Source organism: Micropterus salmoides, unplaced genomic scaffold, assembly GCF_014851395.1.
Source record: "Micropterus salmoides isolate LMB-PRFRI ecotype aquatic unplaced genomic scaffold, ASM1485139v1 Ms_hic_scaffold_22, whole genome shotgun sequence".
Lineage (NCBI taxonomy): Eukaryota > Metazoa > Chordata > Actinopteri > Centrarchiformes > Centrarchidae > Micropterus > Micropterus salmoides.
Genome location: NW_024041373.1, coordinates 2,613,705 through 2,632,117, shown reverse-complemented (window position 1 = coordinate 2,632,117; position 18,413 = coordinate 2,613,705). Strand labels below are relative to the sequence as shown.

The 18,413-nt window shown below is 38.0% G+C and overlaps 2 protein-coding genes across 2 annotated transcripts; one reads left to right on the top strand and one right to left on the bottom strand.

The window, feature by feature from the left end:
- Positions 1-223: 223 nt before the first annotated feature.
- On the top strand, positions 224-3,181 carry LOC119917748 (DELTA-stichotoxin-Hmg2a-like). The gene is made up of 3 exons (XM_038738186.1): positions 224-853; positions 1,741-1,843; positions 2,755-3,181. Exons 2-3 carry the CDS (start codon positions 1,776-1,778, stop codon positions 3,179-3,181), a joined length of 495 nt encoding a protein of 164 aa, XP_038594114.1. The 5' UTR covers positions 224-853; positions 1,741-1,775.
- Positions 3,182-4,679: 1,498 nt separating this feature from the next.
- LOC119917746 (vacuolar protein sorting-associated protein 8 homolog) lies at positions 4,680-18,191 on the bottom strand (the record flags this gene model as incomplete). Its single annotated transcript, XM_038738185.1, is given in 6 exon segments — positions 4,680-4,734; positions 6,219-6,251; positions 8,950-9,046; positions 10,680-10,810; positions 11,332-11,400; positions 18,051-18,191. Coding segments are annotated over 6 exon segments (457 nt in total), but the record flags the coding sequence as incomplete, so codon positions are not given.
- Positions 18,192-18,413: the final 222 nt, after the last annotated feature.

Genomic DNA, 18,413 nt, shown 5'->3' with positions numbered 1-18,413 from the left:
TGTAATTGCATCTCGTCTGACCACTGCCCTGCCTTACCCGTTGATCACTATTATTTACATAGTGCATAATTACGGTCTTGGTTTACTGTATAAAAGAGCTTCATTTCATTTGCTCTTTCTTTCTTTTCAAATTCCTTAAGCTAGAAACAAAACAATTTAAAATAAATTAAAGTCTTTTTAAATTGATTTAATACTTTTCTTCTTTTAAACCAAAACAAGCATACAAATTTAATTCAGTAAGTATCAACTCAACCTTATCCGTCTGACTTGGTTAGAGAACATACAATAATGCATCTGCACAGAGTAATGATACTATATTTTTTTAAATAGTTTGTGTAATCACAAATTAGCAGTGTGCAAATTCCTATACTATGGAATTGATCATATTTTTGTGGTTGTCCTTATTATTGCTTTTCAAAAGAGTGCCATCATTCTCATAAAGTGTTACCCTGTGACTAACTGGCAGACCAGAAAGTCTTTACCCTCCTGAAACTGGCAGACCAGTACGTCTTTACCCTGCTGACGTCCCGCCCTGTGCAAATAATGGATCCCCATTTTAAAAGGCTCAAACAAACATAAAAAGCTCCAAACAAAAGCATTCATAGTTGTAATCAATCCAGTGCTGTAAAGGTGATAAGGTGGTGGCCAGGTCCGGGAACAGAAACGGGAGCTGATACTGGACAGGAGATAAGGAGTCAACTGGTGCCTAAAGGTCCTGATTACCTGAGTCAATAAAATCCAATGTGTGGGCAGCTCATGTGCAATGTGACTTCACCACCACATCCTGCTTGAAACCTGGACCAACAATCTGTCAGCACAAACCACTGGTTTTGGTTCTGCAGATCACAAAAAAGTAAGTACTCTTGTATTCACATAATGGGTGACTTAGACAGCACATATTAGTGATTCTAGCTCATCTTTACGAGTGTAGGCAGATGTTGCTAATATTGTTTCAGCAAAAGATAAAGTTTTTTGAGACTTATTTCCTCATGGTTATCGAGAGCCACTGTATTCACAGTAGACCAAATGACTAAAAAGAGAAACTTCTAACAGTTTGATTTGATTAACTTAATCCAGCTTTCAGGCTTGTATAAAGACACAAAGCTGGTGGCTATTACACAATCTTTCAAGTTATCATTGATTTAGATTTGTTTAAAATTATATTGTTTTTATTGACCTAGTTATTCACAGCTTATAACTGTTGTCGTTTGCATGACTGTTTCGCTAGGTATTGTGAGATTCCAGGCCACGGGGGGCTTGACCAGCGATGCAAAAACCTTCATTTAAATAAAGTTGAAAAAAGTCATAATAATGAAAATTACGGCAAAATGAGCCTGAAAAATCAACCAAGAAAGTGTTGTTGTTACTTGCTGTTGGAGGAAATTATTGTTGTAATTAGTTCAGTTAGTTCTTACATGCCACGTTCAAGCTTATAAGTGATTAAGAACAGTATTTGTGTTAGACTAAGTAAGTGAGAGCAGTGGTGAGTTGACAACAATTACTTTCTAGGCTGCAAGCACACAGAGAATCTGCTGTTTCCAACCACCATACCAACCATTAGTGTTTTTCAAGGTCTTTATTACCGGTTCTAGCAGCCTTATTTCTCTGAAATCATAAAATGATGTATTTTCTATCCAAAGGCATCTGCCAATCCACTCAAAAGCTCAGACTTTATCAGACTTTGTCGCTCTGTTTCAGAGATGCTTAATTTACTAAAACGATGCTGTCTTGTCTCTACAGCCTCTTCCCCTGCCACCGCTCCACACCTCATTACAATGCCTCATCGCTGCTGCTCTGTCGAGATTAACAACAGCTCTGGCTGCTACACTCTCGCCAATCCAAGGTATCACAAGTGTTGATGAGTTTAATGTGTATTTTTCATTAAGTAGTTAAACACAATGAAATAAGGACCAAATAAAGTTGCCAAAGTTAAGGGGCAGCTATGGCTCAGGAGGCAAAGCAGTAGGTCAGTCCATTACAGTTCATTTCCTATTAGTTTCACTTTTTGTGTTTGTGTGTTGATGCATACAAAGAAACAAACTGATTTTTGAACAAGCATATTTAGCTGCTTGTTCCTCCTGTCCATACTGGCCACAAAGACTTCTAATATTGTACAACATGTATCTCAACTCATTAACATGGCCACACGGTGCTGCTGGACTTAATAGCTGCCTTGACGTAATTGACCATGGCATCCTTTTAGATGGACTGAGGCACTGTGTGGGCATATACTTTAAGTGCTCTATAAATAAAATAAATACATATTTTCCTGTACTGATGACTCATATTAGCTTCAGCTGGACTTTGGAAGTCATTTTTACACAAAACCATGACTGTGTATTTTGTCTACAATAACTTACATTGAAATGGTTTGTAATAGCGTACAATGTTATTTTAGACACATTACATTTACATCACATGTAATCATTTCTTCATTTTATCCAAAGTGACTTACAATTGCTATATATGTCACAGGTCGCACGCCTCTGGAGTAACCAGGGGGTTAAGTGTCTTGCTCAGGGACACATTGGTGGATGTGTAGTTTGCTGACACAAGTTTGCTTCCAATTTTGTGTCAGCAATTTTTTTGTTTCAACATGAAACGGCCCCAGGTCCAAGGCCAGGTCCAAGCACTGACCTCAATCTCATCCAACTCCCTCAGGGTGAACTAGAATGTCAGCATCATCTATAGTATGATTTGGGAAAAAAAAGGTTTTGTATGAACCGGTCTGATTTGTTGTGTCTTTGTGTTCAGAGTGTTCACTGAGAGCGGGCACTGTGAAGTCCCTCTGCCACCCATGGTGGGTCCCTGCTCTGCTGGCAGTGCACTGTTCAACAAGACAACCGGCGCTGCCACCGGGGCTGTGGGCGTCTTCACCTACGACCTTTTCAACGCAGAATACAACGACTACAGCCACGTCATGGCTGTCATGTACTCCGTGCCCTACGACCGAAACCTCTACTCCAGCTGGTTCGCTGTGGGGATCTTTGAAAGAGGAACCGAGTGTGACTACAATCTTTATGATATGATGTATAAGGGAAATGAAAATAATTTTGTAAGAGCAAAGGCTGATGGCTCCTGCATTTCTTATGAGGGTAATTATGTTATCGTCAGTGCCTCCATGTCAGATTCAGGCGAAGCAGTCCTGAGGGTGGATGTCAATGATACTGGCATGTATTAAGCCAAAGAAGAAAGATCTGTTGTTATGTAAACCATATGAGACGATCACAGTCATTTTAACATTTCAAGTGGCTCATTAATCAATATACTTAAAATATGCACATGATTGTACACTAAATATTGGTTATTACACTTGTGAATTTCAAAAGGTGACGCCGAATTACAAATAAAAAACAAGACTTTCCTGTGTCAATCAGATCATGTCCTCTTTGTATTTGTCCATGTATAGCTAAAATTCAACATATTCAACATATTTGTTTTCATCATGTTCTATGTTACTACTTATTAACAGAGCCGATTCTCTCCGACACCAAGAGATCTAACTGATAAGAGGGTCATTTCAGGATATATTGGGCCAGAGACCCAATGGCACAATCATGGGGATGTTTTTTATCATAATATTTTTAATGCTTAAAGGTCTTTAACTTAAACATACAAAATACCGTTTCAAAATAAGTTTTATATTTAAAAGTTCATATATGATTTGTATGTAATGTGTTGCCAGGTGAACCAAAGTATTGCAAAATAAGCAGCAGTTTCAATTAATGCATCAAATGCATGCACTTTCCCAGAGTTATTAATTACTTTATTCATTTATTAGAATATGTATCCATCTATCCATTAGCATTACTCCCTTAACCTGAATGTCGAGGGACAGGTCGCCAGTCTGTCGTAGGACTGACACACAGGGACAGATAACATTCATGCTCAAACTATTCTGAATGTCTTTGGACTGTGGGAGGACACCAGCACCCAGAGGAAACCCACACTTCTTTACTGTTCCTCACATCTATGGAACAGGACAGTTGTCTAATGGCGAGATGTGCAATGTGAATGTGAAATACACACATTTACACACAGTCCGTTTACATACCTGATAAACCTGATATGTGCTAATATGAGATTAAGAGCTTCTACGTAAGTACAATCTCCATTTCTCACACCATTTACAGTATACAAATAAGACAACATTTTCTGCATCCTCAGCAAGTACATTATCATCAGCAACACATACAATTGCTACTCAGTTGGCCAGAACTTCTACATTTTACTCTTTGTGTACCGTGACTTTTTCTTGCATATTTTTTCTGGGCAATTCAAAATAAACTGCATTACCCAGGGGGCACTATGTTACGCTCACCTGTTTCCATTCTTGCAGGATGGGGCAAGACATTAAAAAAAGGTTGATGTGCTACAGCAAACTTTCAAATGTTGAACTCATTGTTTTGCATGTTTGGTTATGATTACTAACAAATTTGAGACTATTTCGTACTGGCACTTATGTTTTTCCACTTCAAGCACTGCATCCATAATGAATTATTTAACTGATAGTGAAGCATGGTGCCACTAGAATTATGCTATGAACAGCAAGGCACACCACTACTACCACTACCCATGCAACATAGGGGTTTGCAAAAAAGATGAAAATGTAAAAAAAAATTAAGTGCAAATATCCTTTGCTTTGAGAATTTAAGGAGGGTAATCAAGTTTAGACTCACCAAAGACCAGAGCCAGGCCATGAGATGTTCCTACAGCAATCACACCCGACACTGTCTGAACACAAAAAATATCCAGCTTAACTGATTAGAGGAAGGCATAAAAAGCTAAAGAAAGGCAAAACACAGAGAAAACAAGACATCACAACATTACAACAAGCGTACATTATATATATATATACATACATACACACATATACATATACACGTATACATATATATACATACATACATATACATATATATGTATATATATACACACATATACACACACACACACATATATATCACATATATACATATACATACACACATATACACACACACACATATATATATACACATATATACATATACATACACATATACATATACATACACACATATACATACGTACATATATATACACACATACATACATACATATACATATATGTATATATATACACATATACACACACACACAATATATATATATATACATATATACATATATACACACACATACATATATACACACACATACATATATATACACACACATACATATATACACACACACATACATATATATACACATATACACATACATATATACATACACACACACACACGTTTTCCACAATAACAATATAACAACTGTTCAAGATTTGAATTACAAACAAATTAGCACATACTTTTTCTATTAAGATATTTATAAGAAAGAAAAATGGAGTGAAAGAAGATTAATTTTGCTTTGTTTTTTTTGCTGTTGTACCTCACGTTGTTATTATGTTTTGCTGTTGTTGTTGTCTTATTTGTTAGATGCAGCTACATGACCCTTTCTTGACTAGGCCTCACTTGTAAAAGAGGTTTTAATCTCAATGTGAATTCCTAATTAAATAAAGGTTTTATATATATTACTCATGCATATTTGTTGAAAAAATGTTTTATTATAATTGTTTTGAATGTTCTACCTCAGATTTGTGAAGTGATCTACTCTTTGGCATGTGTTTGTCATGTTTTTACCTTAAAGAATATTTTAAAAACACATTTAACTATCTGGTTTCTTCAACTTTCACTCAGGAGCGAAAATCAGCTTTAGATATAAAGCCAAAGATAAAGATATAATTATTTGACATTTATCATGATTATTATTATCAATACCAAATGATATGAAATGTTTTTATCGTGATAACATTTTTGGCCATATCACCCAGCCTTAACCCTCACATTCTCTTTCTGCTTCACTTCTACATTTTTCTTACTATTTTTACACTTGAGTACAGAGTTCTGTGTAAATGCTGCAGCTTCTATCAGAAATATATTCAACTTTGCCTTCTGTTGGATTGTTTAATTATTATGTTATTGTACAAAAACCTTCTAAAGCTAGTCTAAAGTACTGTTTGTCGTTGATAGAAAGTATCATAGCAATTTAAATAGTATGTAGCCACATTATGAAATTGCTAAACTGCATTATGAGGGTATACGGAGTCAGCCATCAAAATTCATAGAAAACTAATATAACTCTCTTTGTTCAGTTGTCATTTAAATAATACTCACTATAGCAGTTGGCAGTCCAGCATCCACTTTGTCCTGAGGAAAAGATACAAATGCTTTATTATGCTTGAATACAATCTTAAAGGCATTAGTCTGCAGAAACAAATGTCCAACTCTAAAGCTAGTACTAAAGTACAGACTTCTGTAACAATAAATCACCCAAATAGACCTGCAAAAGAACTAGAGCAGGAACACAGTAATACTAACTGATAATTATCTTTCCAAACAAAACATGGTGTGATTGAGTGACCCAAGACCAGAAATTACCATTAGCTTTAATGAATCAGTAAGTTTTAATAATTTTAATGGTGTCTACATTTATAATATGTACTCTAATCAAGAACACTAAACACAAGGCAGTCGTTTGTCAATGTTGGAGGACATTAATGACTGATGTAGTCCTTTCTGTGTGTGTGCGTGCGTGTGTAGACGGTCACAGAAGACAAGACGCACGTGCATACCCTCATGTGATTATTTATTAAAAGTCCTACATGTGCTTATGTGTGCATGTGTGTGATTAGATTAGAACTGGGCCATGCAGAAGCACATGCACACGTGTGACTCATAACCCCTGGCTTCAGCTGCCAGAAGCAAGTGAACACTGTCATCACAGAGGCAAGGGAAACCAGCGGTTTATCTGAATGTGACCACATTAATAGCCTCTGATGCATGATTGGCAATATTAGTGTAGCTCGGGCACTCATCTCTGTTATAGGAAACAAATTTTGGCAAACAACACTATCAGTACAAAAACAGATAAAACAATAATAATGAATCTTACTTGGCTATTGGTATATGGCATGGCTTGGCATATACACACGTGTGCGTGCGTGGGTGTAATGATTATAATATAATTATAATATCATCAAAAAGTTGATTTATTTCAGTAATTCCATTCAAAAAGTGAAACTTGGATATTATATTCATTCATTTCACACAGACTGATATATTTCAAATGTTTATTTCATTTAATTGTGATGATTAAAACTAATGAAAATCCCAAATTCAGTATCTCCGAAAATTAGAATATTAGTTAAGACCAATACAAAAAAAGGATTTTTAGAAATGTTGGCCAACTGAAAAGTATGAAAACGAAAAGTATGAGCATGTACAGCACTCAATACTTAGTTGGGGCTCCTTTTGCCTGAATTACTGCAGCAATGCGGCGTGGCATGGAGTCTACTGCTCAGGTGTTATGAGAGCCCAGGTTGCTCTGATAGTGGCCTTCAGCTCTTCTGCATTGTTGGGTCTGGCGTATCGCATCTTCCTCTTCACAATACCCCATAGATTTTCTATAGGGTTAAGGTCAGGCCAGTTTGCTGGCTAATTAAGAACAGGGATACCATGGTCCTTAAACCAGGTACTGGTAGCTTTGGCACTGTGTGCAGGTGCCAAGTCCTGTTGGAAAATGAAATCTGCATCTCCATAAAGTTGGTCAGCAGCAGGAAGCATGAAGTGCTCTAAAACTTCCTGGTAGATGGCTGCGTTGACCTTGGACCTCAGAAAACACAGTGGACCAACACCAGCAGATGACATGGCACCCCAAACCATCACCGACTGTGGAAACTTTACACTGGACTTCAAGCAACGTGGATTCTGTGCCTCTCCTCTCTTCCTCCAGACTCTGGGACCTTGATTTCCAAAGGAAATGCTAAATTTATTTTCATCAGAGAACATAACTTTGGACCACTCAGCAGCAGTCCAGTCCTTTTTGTCTTTAGCCCAGGTGAGACGCTTCTGACGCTGTGTCTTGTTCAAGAGTGGCTTGACACAAGGAATGCGACAGCTGAAACCCATGTCTTGCATACGTCTGTGCGTGGTGGTTCTTGAAGCACTGACTCCAGCTGCAGTCCACTCTTTGTGAATCTCCCCCACATTTTTGAATGGCTTTTGTTTCACAATCCTCTCCAGGGTGCGGTTATCCCTATTGCTTGTACACTTTCTTCTACCACATCTTTTCCTTCCCTTGGCCTCTCTATTAATGTGCTTGGACACAGAGCTCTGTGAACAGCCAGCCTCTTTAGCAATGACCTTTTGTGTCTTGCCCTCCTTGTGCAAGGTGTCAATGGTCGTCTTTTGGACAGCTGTCAAGTCAGCAGTCTTCCCCATGATTGTGTAGCCTACAGAACTAGACTGAGAGACCATTTAAAGGCCTTTGCAGGTGTTTTGAGTTAATTAGCTGATCAGAGTGTGGCACCAGGTGTCTTCAATACTGAACCTTTTCACAATATTCTAATTTTCTGAGATACTGATTTGGGGGTTTTCATTAGTTGTCATTTATAATCAAAATTAAAAGGAATGAACACTTGAAATATATCAGTTTGTGTGGAATGAATGTATACATTATACAAGTTTCACTTTTTGAATGGAATTACTGAAATAAATCAACTTTTCATGATATTCTAATTATATGACCAGCACCTATGTGTGTGTGTGTGTGTGTGTGTGTGTGTGTGTGTGTGTGTGTGTGTGTGTGTGTGTGTATGTATGTATGTATGTATGTATGTGCTATAGGCCTACTATTATACAGTATGTAGCTATCAAAGTACAAAGCAGGGCCTCTGGTACATACACATGTGGGAGTCCACGGGGATGAGTTATACTAATCACACACAGATGTACATGCATACACACACGGTGGACTGGAGTAAATAATCACAAAAGGATCTGTAAGTGCGTCTTGTCCTCCGTGACCCTTTACACCCCCACAGTGTGCGCGTGCATGAAGTCTTACAGCAGCAGAGACGATCTGTGCAGAGATGCCCTTCAGCAGGCTGTGTCGAACAACAGAGCCATGAACTGTCGCATTTGGATCCACTGTCCTCCTCTTTCTTCACACATGTACATGTCCACACACAGACACACAAACACATGCACACAGATCAAACACACACACACAAATAAGACATTTTCAATGTTATTACCTTGGACATGTAAAGACAAGGAGGCATGCATCAAAAGAAAGTTATAGTGAGTCTTTGTGTTGTTTTTCTGGCTGGTGGTCACTTCTTCACAGGACTATTTTAGGGTCAGAATGTGGCTTTGTATTGACTCATGCTTGTGCTGCTTTGGTTGCTGCAGCAGCACCCATATGGCGTCTATGACACTACCTATCAGCTGGGCAATTAATCAAACTTCATGATTTTTGTCATAATTAGGCAGCCTTATTACCCTGCCTACAGATTATCTTTATAGCAGAGTGAACCTTTGTTAACACACATAAACAAAGGTTCTAAATAAAATATATTATTAACTTAAGCTAACAGTATTTTGGCAATAAAATAACTTTAACCTGAATATAATGTAACTAAGATTGGGTATCGTTTAACATTTTTCGATACCAGTACCAAAACAAGTACCCTTAAAGTAATACCAGTACCAATAGAGTACTTCATTTGTTACCTTGCTATTTTTTTGTTGTAATGTACAAGCAAGGTGAGGCAGGACGAAACCAAAGCACAAATAATAATCTCCATCTAAGCTTTAGACTTAATGGACCTGAATTTCACAATGTTTCTCAGCTGGAAAAAACATACCAAATCAAACTTATAATTTTGTTCAAGACTCATAGCCTAGCCCACACTGACACATAGACTTTATAGGAAGATTTAACAGAAGAGGAAACTGAATCTAGACTATCCTTACCTTAGGGACAATCTGGGGCAGAAATAAGTTCTTCAATACACTACAGCATTACACTACATCTTTACACTTGTTAAAGCACTTTGTAACTTGTTTTTGAAAAGTGCTCTACAAATAAAGATTATTATTATTATTACTAAAATGTAGGTGTTTAGTTATATTTCCAACTATTTCAGGTTCCTGGGAATCAGCATCACAGAGAACCTGACATGGTCGTCTCACATCTCCACGCTGGTGAAGAAAGCTCAGAAACGACTGTATTTCTTGGGGAAGCTTAAGAAGGCCAAATTCCCTCGCCAAGTTCTTGTCAGCGTTTACAGAGGAGCAACAGAAAGCATCCTGACTGGAAACATCACTAACTGGCATGGGATGTGCACGGCCCAGGACCGGAGGCTCTGCAGCGGGGGATTCAAACTGCTCAGAAGATCATTGATACCCATCTCCAGAGCATCAGTGATATCGGTGAGGTGAGGTGCCTGCAGAGCCCAAAGGATACTAAAGGACAGTACCCACCCAGCCACAGCCTGTTCGCCCTGCTGCCTTCTGGGAAGAGATATAGAAGTTTCTGCTGCCGCACCACCAGACTGCAGAGCAGCTTTTCTCCCAAGCTATCAGACTTACCATTTTTATAATTGCTTCTGTACTAATGTATATTGTCTGCTATGTAGCAGAAGGGAGTTACAAAACTCAATTTCATTTTATAACAATAAATCTACCTAAATTCTGCTACATTTTGAGGCTTAAACAAGATGTATAGTTGAATATCATCTGCATTATACAAGGCAAACAGAATAGGAGGCTGTGTGGTGTGTTTTTTCATGCCGTTTGAGGTGTGCTGGGTCTCCACTGTCAGAGCTGGCCAGAGACGAAGTGTCACAGGAGTGAGCATCCATGTTGTCTGTGTTTAGCACGCAGGTGTCCTCCAGCACAAATGGTTCCTCCTCATCCTCCAGCTGCAGACACACAACAAAAAAACACACCTCAACCAGAGGGCTCTCCTACATCTGTGGCAGGACTGTTTAAAATTACTGTTAAATCAAAGCACTTACTTCCTGCTGCTCTTCTCACATTAACGCCAAAAGGAGCAGTTATGTAACAGCCCACTAATATGTTTACCTGACATCAAACTACTGTATGTATCATTAAGACCCTTCTACCTGATGAGGGAATTCCCTGACTGTTGTAAATATTCATCCCAAAGCAAAGCAAAATGTCTCCTGCTGACTTCATCTTCTCAGTATCGTAACAACTTCACTCTGTCTCACCGGATGGCCCAACCTTTATCCTGGATGAGCAGTTTTTAATCATACAGTACATCACTTGTCACACTCACAGCGATAGGACACTTGGCCAAAATGTAAATATAAGAAAAATACTAACACTGTGTGTGTATATATATATATAAAATGTTCAAGAAGTGTAGCAGCTTCTCAAAGCTGCTTAAAGTTACTTTCAAAAAGAACATGTACTTCACCTCATTGAGGATGCTCTCCAGTGTGGGAGGTGTGTCCACTTGGGGAATGTCAAACTCTTTATCGTCAATCTGAGAACCAAAGTAGAACAAAAACACAGAGGGTTAGAAAGCAGTATTTGTTTCTCTGTACTTTCTTTGTTATGTGAATATTTACACCTCCTTCATCTTTCTTAGCATGTCCTCCATGTGTTTTACCCCAAATTAACACTACAAACCACTCATCAGCACTATGCAAATGCTACTTAAGTGAAATCCATCCAATCCACACAGACCCGAGACTTCCAATAGGAGTTAAAATAGGAAACACTGACTGGTTACCAACCACTGGTATTTGGCAATAGCAAGTGAGCTTCCCGAGCCAAGAAGTGTTGTAAAGCACTGAGGATGAGGTTAATCCAACTTTATTTTATTTTAGCCTAGCAGAGGCTTTGGTATTGGTCCAGTTCATTTGACATTTTTCTGACCAAGCTGGTGGTGTTTGCACAACGCAAAGGTCAGCATCTCTCCAGATTCTTCAAATCAGTAGTTATCCACCAATTTGTTTCAATCTGTTCACTCAAGACAGTCCTGCATTATCACACAGCAGACAGAACCTTCTCAGAATTCTGACAACTTTATTGGCGATTTCTGGCTCAACCCAGAGATAGCAAAGCCTGTGTGTCCATGTATGCAGATGATACAACAATATGTATGCACCCACAGTTAATGAAATCACTGCAACCCTCAATAAAGAGTTGCAGACAGTACTAGAATGGGTGACTAGCAATAAACTAGTCTTATCCATTGTGTCTAGACCCCAGCTGAACCTGAACCTGAGCAATGGTATGGAGCAATATGGTTAATGCTCGGGCTATGGCTGTAGTTTTAAGATATTATTTATTTATTTAGGCTATTAATTTATTTTTAACAATGACATATGGTAACCACGGCTATCTTCATAATTTCCTTTACATAGCGTCAAAAGATGAATCCAGCTGTAAAAGCCTACTACAGTCACCGATAAGGCACAAGGAAAAGAAATAAACCCCTTGGTAGGTCAGTCAGGAAAATGGAAAATGGGAAATTATTTTATGCTAAAGCCAACAATACTGAAGAAAACAAGGAGTCGGAATCTCTGAATTAGACCAGGGCGATATGTCCAAAAATGTTATCCTGATAAAAAATGTCATATCATTTAATATTGATAATTATCACGATAAATGTCAAATCATTATACAGTTTAAAGGCTGATTTTTGCTCCTAAGTGAGTTGTTATTTTAAAATATTCTTTATGGTCAGAACGTGACAAACAGTTGCCACGGATCACCAAATTTGAGGTAGAACTTTCAAAACAATTGAAATCAAATCTTTTATGAACAAATATTCATGAGTAAAATTAAGTAAATTCTTTGTTCAGTCCCTTTTCCTCAATAAAATAAAGATCTTAACTGACAAATTAAGTGCTAATTTGTTTGTTATTCATATAATTTAAACATTTATTGAACATTTGTTATATTATAGTTTTTGTTATAGCTGACGATGTTAGTGTAACCAGATATGTTATTTGACATATTATTTGACTTGACAAAAGCCGCCAAGTCAACTATCAAAAGGAGAACAGCTCATATTCCCAGCATAACTGCAGATGTACCTGAGCCACTGGAGGACATTTTTAAGGTAATTGCCCAAGAATTACATTAGAACCTTAACATTTTTGTTTCAATAATCAGATCACATACTTTACTTCATGATTGTCAAAAACATCAGGTTTATTTCATCACTTAAAAGGAGCTAAATGTATGTGTTTTCAAGGGCCACTTTTTAGATTGCAACCAAGCGTGTGCAGCACATAAACCTTTATTGTTGCTTTTCATCCTTACATGGAGTTTATGTTGGAGTCTATGTTGTGCTGGGAGCCGGTTGTTTTATGGTGTTAGTGGACTGCATTTCGGTAGCTCCGGTGTTGCCGCTATAGTCGGAGAGAGGCTCGGGAGTGCGCATGCAGCTACATCCCGACCCCATACCTTCACATTAACAGAATAGCGGCTGTTCCAAGCAACATAGAGAAAATAGGCGTGTTGTTCATTTCTAAGTGAGGTTACAGCCCATTAAGTAAAAAAACTGATTTAATGATACGTAATTTTATTGAATAACTACACATAGCCCCTTTAATATCTGCTATTCATCTGATGTGTCTATTTACTTTCTTTATGACATTCCACATTATTAATCCTTTATTTAGTCAGATCAGGCATTTAGTTATAAATAAATAATTAAACTCACTAAATCAGTAAGAAGTCGTCTGTGTTTTTTCTTTGAAGCGAAAGACAAGGTCAATCTATCAAAATGAATTCAGTTTCCTGTGGTATGAGACCACCAGATGGCAGTATCAGATAATTAAATGGCAGAGAGAGTGAATTCCATGGACACATGGGTGGAGGGCGGGTGTAACACTATTATCATACCACCAAACTGCAGCGTCAGATAACTAAATTGTAGAATGAGATCTTGAGACCAAACCACAGTGATATTGTTTTGTAGAAAACATTAAAATCATCAGATTTCATCTTAATTATTTTGTAAATTAGAAAAAAAAATTCTGAGTAGTACCTGTTGGTGGACAGGGATCAGTTTTTGCACTTAACAACATCTCTGCCCTTCCTACTTATTATGCAAATTTCACCTTTTAACTGTTGATGACCAGATCAGAACAACAAGTAATACTCCATGAAGAGACCACATTTGCTTTGTACTGGCTATGTCACAGACATTTTGAGAAAGGTATTAAAGCTGGGAGATTTGAAACAGCAAGAAAACGGTCTCTGCCATATATATATATATAATAATCTGGGGGATCATTGGTCCATGAACAACGTAAATAAATCAAGTCTTTCGAATGTTTTATTCCAGGTCATAAATCAGAAGCTTTAATAATAACGGGCATTAACTGTGTTTTTTTTGTTTGTTTTTTTACAGAAAGAGGTTAAAAAAAACTCAACTACAACTAGGGCTGAACAATTTAGGAAAATAATCTAATTGCGATTTTTTTTACCAATATTGCGATTGCAATTTAATATGCAATTCATTTTTAAGCTCTTTACCTCCTGTATTATTCAAAAAGGACGATAAATCAGTGTATAGCATGAACAACACATTATTAGATAGATTAAAGGTCAGCCCTGTGTTATGATGAAATTAGGTGGTGCATGAATTGCATGAATTATTATTATGAGCAATGGTGGACAAGAAGTATCAAATTTTAATAATATGAAAAAGATCATTTGAGTCAAATCGTAGCATTAAATAATATGATATAATATCCTCAGGTCGGCCTATCTACAGACCACAAGAAAAACTAAGTTCACCACAGTGTGTTATACTTTAAGCACTCAATATAAATCCCACAGTTCAACCACCAATTAATGCATCTATCTCAAAAACCTCCAAAAATACTCAGTTTGAGGTTTAATTCAAAAGTTGGCCAACGAAAAATAAAACCAAGTGACGCCTCTTATGTTTAATAGACAAGCTTAGTAATTCTCCGACAACGCCGGCTTCTCTCAAGCTTAAGGCCATTGTACAACAACAAGGTAAAGCATAACGTGCGAAGTTGATGCTTCCTCTGACTGGTTTACTCCTGCGTGTCATGTGAAGTGCAATCGCAGCCTTTGTGATTAGAAAATCTCGTTTTATCATATCGTGATAAGATCGCAAATGCAATTAATCGTTGAGCCCTACATACAACCACAGTAATAATCTGACTAGCAACCTCTCCATATTTATATTAATTTATATAAATCCATGTCAGTTGCATGGATGATTAAATCACTGTCTAGCAAAATGATGTACATACAGCATTTCAGCCAATAGGAATTAAACAAGAGAACTGTCAATGCTTGTGCACTGTCAGAAATGACAAAACAGGAGTGGAGTGTCCGTTGTGCAGAAAGAATGGTCATTAAGGCTATAACTGCAAAATATGTTTAAAAATCCATCTATAATGCAGCCTGTGACAGAGCAGGAAAAGTATTGGTCTTCTTTCTGGCATATTCCTGAATAGTTTATTTTCAAGTTTTGTGTGTCAACAAAAAACCTTTGCAGGAGGAGTGGGGGGAAAAAATCGATACAGCATAGTATCACGATATTTTTCGTGGCAATACTGTATCGATACGCGGACGCCAAGTATCGATCTTTTATTACAGAAATTGTACATGAGAATTTTACCTTTTTGGCACTATAATAATGAAATCAATTGCTTTTTCAGGCCCTAGAAAAAGAGCTTTCCTTTGGGGACACAATTTAAAGTTGGATAAAAGTAATTCCAATACATCGCAATATGTTTAAAATCGCAATAATATCGTATCGTGACATAAGTATTGTGATAATATCGAATTGCGGGGCCTCTGGTGAATCCCAACCGTACCAAGCAGGTGTGTGTGTGTGTGTGTCGGGAAAAGAGAACTGAAGGTAAAAGCAAGGTGAGCAGATTCAAGTAGTGAGTACTAAAAAATAAAATAAGAAATAACCTACTAGAAATAGAAATATGCCCCGCTGTCCGTCTAGTATTTACCTGTCTGTGTGTGTTTGACCCTGATGAGAACCACTGTGCAGTCAATATACACTGGCCACATTAAGAAAAGCTTTGTACTTTAACAATGTGCCTTAATTTTAGGGGGCATTCATTCCTCTTGTTTAGAACAGTACGTGTAAGAAGGTTGGTAAGATGGATTTTACAGTCATCTCAGTCTTACAGGCCCCATTTACACTTGTTTATATCCAGGTGAAAGTTCAGACAATTTAATTTACACTTAGTCACATATACGTGTTTCTGTTGGCCGGAACACAAATCTGATTGCAATCCATTTTAGGTTTCCCAGGCTACATGCAAATCAGGGTCACCTCCTGTCGAGAAGAAGGCGATATCTGATGTCAGGTAACTGCCAAAAACTACTTCTGCACATAGCAGTTTATTTACAACAATAACAGTCTAGCTAGTGTTAGCTAACAATGATCCACAACCACATGAATGAATCGTATTTATGAACTACAAGCAAGACAAAAGTTGACACCTCCACTGGCTCTAACTCACACCGCTCCCTCATCCACACAGATCCTTCAGTGGTTGAGATGATCCCGCATCAGATAAATGCTACAGCAGCTCGGTTGGCTGGGGACATTTGTCCTTGTTACTTTAATAAGAACAATGGCTCATTTCCACAGCATACACACTGACATACACTGTTATGCTATGGGAGGTGTAAAGCTTACGTATGCTTCTTGGAGTTACAGATGCATTTACACCTTTCCAACATCTGCCTAGAATGCACTTAAGGATCTTCAAGCAAATATAATCTATTGTGCTTGAATGCACCACAAAACCAACTACTGTTCATTCTGCCAATGGAAAGGCGTGACATTGCAGGCTCCCTGGAAATAGTCCCCATTTCTGTATTAGTGTTGTCATCACTACCGGCTACAGGTGTGCTGGAAGCTGCAGAGATGTTGACAGGTACACGTCCTGCATCTGACACAGTAAACTCACTATTGACACTCCGTCCTTTTCCTGTGATTTTCTTAATGTTACTTTGTGAATGACAAATCCGTGTTGAAACTATCTAAATCCTGCCCTCTGTGAGCTCCAGAAACACACACACACACACACACACACACACACACACTGACTTTGCTCAGCAGAGCAGAAAGGCCGCGGTGCAGAAATAATATTTAGTTATATTTAAGATATTCAATTCAAATCCTGTTCTGAATATAGTCTTTATTTAAATATATTTTTAAAAAGCACTTTCAGTAATGAAAAAGAACCAATAAGAGTTTCCTAACGATACCTATCCATTACAAGTTTAACACTATCATTTGTCAAAAAAACACATTTTAAATAGGGACCCACTCAAATGACCAGCGTTAGGGTACAAATACACACACACACACACACACACACACACACACACACACACACTTATTTATATGAATCATATCCAATGTATAACATTTATACATATACACCGAACAGCAGCCTTTGGATCAGTTTACTCCAGTTTGTTGGACGTGTAGGAGGAGAAGCACAACGGGAAGTGACGGCGCCGCGGACGGCAAGTTGTACCAGTAAACACACACTTACTTTTACATTTCTGAGGTGAACACATTCACTCTTTGTCTGAGATAGCCTACAGCTAGTGACAAGCTTTCTTGTTTTAATAAATGTTACACCGCTGAGCGCGAGCTGCATTTTAGCAAACTTTAGGACAGTGTAATAGACTAAGTTAATGTAGTCTGTCCGTAAACGCCTTGATAAAGTTACAAAGCTCAGGCTTAAGTCGCAACATTGGTGGTTTCAACTGAAGAGGGTTTGGTTAACGTCTCTTGCTTAACTAACTTTAATTAAGTGCTAAATTTAATACAACACAGACATGTCTCCATAAAATCCCATGCCGTTTTCCCGTAACGTTAGGCTACAATGGGCAGCTCCTGGAGAAGCAGACCTGCGCAGCTGGGCCTCATTCGGAGCTGTCATGAACTCATGCTGCCTTCGTTATTAACAGAAATGAATTCTTCCTACGGCTGAAGAGTAAAGTGTAACGTTAGCTAGGAGCAGCATTTAGAGCAGCCGCTGCGCAGCGCCACTTCTCATCCGGTGTCAACAACAGACTGCTGCGGCGGCACACAGTTAATTCTCCCTCAAGTCTGAGTCGCCACGACAGTAGAAGAAGTAGAGAGTCTCTCACCGCGTCCACCTCCATCAGGTTGAGCTGGGAGGATGCAGAGAGTAGGCTGCGGGCGTCCGGAGACTCCGACATCTCTGGGATAACATGGACAGAGAAGCTAGCCTGTATGTCACTCCTCTGGCAGGAAATACATTAATTACATCTTCCGGTTGAGTTTTTCAGAATAAAGTCTCTAAAAGATACAGAACTCACAAGCTGGCTGAAAACACACAGTAGTTTTTGCTAATTAAATTATTGTTATATATTCATAATTATTAATAAAAAATATTAAGATTACTATCATAAAAACAACAAAATACAAATGTGATATGTATGTGTTACAAATATATGATGTGACTATTACAAAAAACTTGTGACAGTCCA

Excerpts from the sequence above, each read along its gene's own strand:
- LOC119917748 (XM_038738186.1), top strand. The coding sequence starts at position 1,776 with ATGCCTCATCGCTGCTGCTCTGTCGAGATTAACAACAGCTCTGGCTGC. Across the intron at positions 1,844-2,754 it reads TACACTCTCGCCAATCCAAG|AGTGTTCACTGAGAGCGGGC; the intron begins GTATCACAAGTG and ends CTTTGTGTTCAG.